The sequence below is a fragment of the Anolis carolinensis genome, unplaced genomic scaffold (genome assembly GCF_035594765.1).
Source record: "Anolis carolinensis isolate JA03-04 unplaced genomic scaffold, rAnoCar3.1.pri scaffold_7, whole genome shotgun sequence".
NCBI classification, from domain to species: Eukaryota; Metazoa; Chordata; class Lepidosauria; order Squamata; family Dactyloidae; genus Anolis; species Anolis carolinensis.
In genome coordinates, this window is record NW_026943818.1 from 34,126,438 (window position 1) to 34,131,002 (window position 4,565).

The following is a 4,565-nucleotide window of genomic DNA, read 5'->3' on the forward strand; positions in this document are numbered from 1 at the left end:
GGAGGTCTCTTTGCTTACCTATGGTCTTACAAGACCATCTAGATGGCTTTTGGAGGTCTCTTTGCTTAGCTACGGTCTTATGAGACCTTCTAGATGGTCTTTGGAGGTCTCTTTGCTTACCTATGGTCTTACAAGACCATCTAGATGGCTTTTGGAGGTCTCTGCTTACCTATGGTCCTATGAGACCTTCTAGATGGTCTTTGGAGGTCTCTTTGCTTAGCTATGGTCTTATGAGACCTTCTAGATGGTCTTTGAAGGTCTCTTTGCTCACCTATGGTCTTACAAGTCCATCTAGATGGCTTTTGGAGGTCTCTTTGCTTACCTATGGTCCTATGAGACCTTCTAGATGGTCTTTGGAGGTCTCTTTGCTTAGCTACGGCCTGATGAGACCATCTAGATGGCTTTTGGAGGTCTCTTTGCTTACCTATGGTCCTATGAGAAAGTCTAGATGGTCTTTGAAGGTCTCTTTGCTTAGCTACAGCCTTATGAGACCATCTAGATGGCTTTTGGAGGTCTCTTTGCTTAGCTACGGTCTTATGAGACCTTCTAGATGGTCTTTGGAGGTCTCTTTGCTTACCTATGGTCTTACAAGACCATCTAGATGGCTTTTGGAGGTCTCTTTGCTTACCTATGGTCTTACGAGCCTTCTAGATGGTCTTTGGAGGTCTCTTTGCTTAGCTACGGTCTTATGAGACCTTCTAGATGGTCTTTGGAGGTCTCTTTGCTTACCTATGGTCTTATGAGACTCTCTAAAGCTTTAGGTGTTCTTACTATTCCATCTAATCCATCTACAACACAGATGTGTGCTTTTTACCTTAACAAAGCATCTCACAACAACACCAGAGCTTCCATCAGTTTTTTGTTTGTTTGTTTCGCCCTCCCCGAAAGAAAACACAACAAAACATCCTCGGCAGGAAGAGATCATTTTCAAGTTTTTTTTTTGTTTAATTTTTGGGTTGTTTTTTTTCCTCCCTCCCTTTTTTTTTTTAAATATAAAAGCCCCTAACTGCTATGGCTTCGAGGAAACACGGGCGCCGTTACCTTGTTTTTGTTTTGTTTCTTTAAAGCAGTAACTAAACTCACAACAGCCTCTGTCTCGCCTGCCTTTCTTTTCGGAGCACAAACTTCAACCTCTTTTTTGTCTTAAAAGAAGAAAAAAAAAACACAACAGTATTAGCAATGTTTTCTTTTGGGTTATGGGGCCCGCGACGTATTTCAATCCCACGACTGGGAAATCGCCCAAATAGAGGATTCTGCCTTTCTTTCTTCCCTTCTTTCTCCCGGTTCTCATGGATTGAAGACCCAACAGAGTGAGCCTTTTAAGCCCCTTCTTTCCCTTAGTAATAGGGTTCAAACACATCAGCTTTCTACATATATATATATCTATATCCCTTTGTATAAAAATATATATATTTCTCTATAAAGAAGCTCTTCGGAAGCATCCGTCCTGACTTTCAAAGAAGGGCTTTTCTGGGGCTCAAAGGAACGACGAGCAGAGAAATATCCTTTCCCGGTATTTCCGTCCTTAACTCCCTAAGGATTCCTTGAAGTTTTGGAGTTGAAAGCCCACCCCCGTCGTCCAAGAAAAGGAAAGTAGGGGAAGGAAGAAAAAAAAGGAAAGAAAAGGCATGAAGGAAGGATGGGAGGATGGCCAAGGAAGGCATGCAGCTGCTGAGAGCCCTCCAGATCGCTCTCGGCTGTCTCATGTCTCACCGTCCTCCCTGCATAATGTTCAGAGGACATACCGAAGATTTCTCAGCCACAGCATGTCTCACCTTCCTCCTCATATAAGGATGGTGTGAGTAGTCCCATCTTTATGCCGGGAGGATGGCACACAACGGCTAAGAGCCCTCCAGAGTGCTCTCGGCTGTCTCATGTCTCACTGTCCTCCCTGCATAATGTTCAGAGGATATCCTGAAGATATCTCAGCCACAGCATGTCTCGCTCTCTTCCCAGTGTGAGTGGCCCTGTCCTTATGCCGAAAGGATGGCCTGAGGAAGGCACACAGTTGCTAAGAGCTCCAGAGTGCTCTCGGCAGTTGCCTGTCTCTCCCTCCTCCCGGCATAATGCCGAGAGGACATCCAAAAAGTGCCCTCCTCCCGGTATAAGAACACTGTGAGCGGCCCCATTCTTATGCTGAGAGGACGGCCCGAGGAAGGCACACAGTGGCTGAGAACCCTCCGGAGTGCTCTCAGCAACGTCTCGTCCTCCTGTCGGCATAATGCCGAGAGTACATTCCGATGGTGTCTCAGCCACAGCATGTCTCACCTTCCTCCCGGTATAAGGATGGTGTGAGTGGCCCCGTCCTTATACCGAGAAGATGGTACGCAGCAGCTAAGAGCCCTCCAGAGTGCTCTCCGCGACACCTCACCCTCCTCCCTGCATAATGGCGAGAGGATATCCTGAAGATGTCCAGCCACAGCATGTCTTGCTCTCCTCCCAGTATAAGGACGGTATGAGTAGCCCCATCCTAATGCCGAGAGGATGGCCCGAGGAAGGCACGCAGCGGCTAAGAGCTCCAGAGTGCTCTTGACGACATCTCACGCTCCTCCCGGTATAATGCCGAGAGGACAGCCCGAAGGTATCTCAGCCACAGCATGTCTCACCTTCCTCCTAGTATAAGGATGGTGTGAGTAGTCCCATCCTTATGCTGAGAGGATGGCACGCAGTGGCTAAGAGCCCTCCAGAGTGCTCTTGGCGACACCTTGCCCTCCTCCCAGCATAATGCCGAGGACATCCCAAAGATGTCTCAGCCACAGCATGTCTCACCTTCCTCCAGGTATGAGGATGGTGTGAATAGCCCCGTCCTTATACCGAGAAGATGGTACGCAACGGCTGAGAGCCCTCCAGAGCTCTCTCGGCTGTCTCGTGTCTCGTCCTCCTCCCTGCATAATGGCGAGAGGACATCCTGAAGATTTCTCACCCACAGCATGTCTTGCCCTCCTCCCAGTGTGAGTAGCCCCATCCTAATGCTGAGAGGATGGCCTGAGGAAGGCATGCAGAGGCTGAGAGTCCTCCAGAGTGCTCTCGGCGACACCTTGCCCTCCCCCCGGCATAATGCCGAGGACATCCCAAAGATTTCTCAGCCACAGCATGTCTCACCTTCCTCCTGGTGTAAAGACGGTGTGAGTGGCCCCGTCCTTATACCGAGAGGATGGTACGCAGTGGCTAAGAGCCCTCCAGAGTGCTCTCGGCTGTCTCGTGTCTCGTCCTCCTCCCTGCATAATGGCAAGAGGACATCCTGAAGATGTCTCAGCCACAGCCTTGCTCTCCTAGTATAAGGATGGTTTGAGTAGTCCCATCCTTATGCCGAGAGGATGGCACACAACGGCTAAGAGCCCTCCAGAGTGCTCTCGGCTGTCTCGTGTCTTGTCCTCCTCCCTGCATAATGGCAAGAGGACATCCTGAAGATGTCTCAGCCACAGCCTTGCCCTCCTCCCGGTATAAGGATGGTGTGAGTAGTCCCATCCTTATGCCGAGAAGATGGCACGCAGCAGCTAAGAGAAGTCCAGAGTGCTCTCGGCTGTCTCGTGTCTCGTCCTCCTCCCTGCATAATGGCGAGAGGACATCCTGAAGGTGTCTCAGCCACAGCCTTGCCCTCCTCCCGGTATAAGGATGGTGCGAGTAGGCCCATCCTAATGCCAAGAGGATGGCCTGAGGAAGGCACGCAGCGGCTGAGAGCCCTCCAGAGTGCTCTCGGAAACACCTCGCCCTCCTCCCGGCATCAAGAAAGAAAGAAAGAGAAAAAAAGAGAAATGGAGGAAGGGAATAGAAAGGAAAGGAAGAGGGGAATGTGGGAAAGAAGGGAGGGAGGGAAGGGTGAAAGAAAAAGGAGAGAAGGTCCTCGTTTTGCCCGGCAGCCGGTTCCTGAGATCGTAGGCTTTTCTCCTTCTCACCTTAAATTTATCCTCGTCTCGTTCGGACACGCGAAAATAACAGTGTCTAACAAAAAGAACGGGGACGATTTCGTGACACACCGGCGTTTGCATGTATTGCGACCCAAAAGTGCACTGATCAACCCGGGGGGAGGGAGACACCGGCTCTCCCCGTTTAGAAAAATAAATCCTCCTCCTCATCACTCTCCGCCTCATCAGCCTCCTTGTTCACCGACTCCCCCGGAAAAAGAAGCGGATATTAAAAAAATTAACTTAAAACAGACACGGAAGCCAAAGGGAGGGGGAAAGGGCGAAAATAATTCTCTGTTCCTTCGAATCACCGGCTTCTTTTCCTTCTTTGATTCCCGAAACGGAGAGGAGGAGGAGACTGGAAAGAGTCGGAGAACGGCCGCCTTTCCGCCGCGGGGCCACAGACGTCCCAGGCGCCCCGCGGGGGTCTCTCGATGGAGTCCAAGCGGCCTCGGCCTGCTTCGGGGGGCAAAGCGGGGCCCAGAAGCGTGTGTGAGAGTGAGAGTGTTTCGAGACCCATCATCCATGGGCGGGCGGCGAGAAGGCCGTCCCCAAACGTCCCAAGCGGGGAACGCGGCCTCACTTGTGGCGCTGGCTGGTTTTCCTCTTCCTCCTCTTGAAGAAACAGCAGCACCTAGCGGGGAAGAGAGAATGGCAGGG

General features: G+C 50.8%; 1 protein-coding gene across 2 annotated transcripts in view; it reads right to left on the reverse strand.

Moving 5' to 3' along the window:
• Positions 1-921: 921 nt before the first annotated feature.
• Positions 922-4,565, reverse strand: part of csnk1g2 (casein kinase 1 gamma 2) — a 46,301-nt gene continuing 42,657 nt past the window's right edge. For both annotated transcript variants that reach the window (XM_062959253.1, XM_062959254.1), the window contains one exon: positions 922-4,539. In XM_062959253.1, the coding sequence (XP_062815323.1) occupies positions 4,485-4,539 (55 nt within the window). In that variant the 3' untranslated portion in view covers positions 922-4,484. The remainder of the gene's footprint in view (positions 4,540-4,565) is intronic.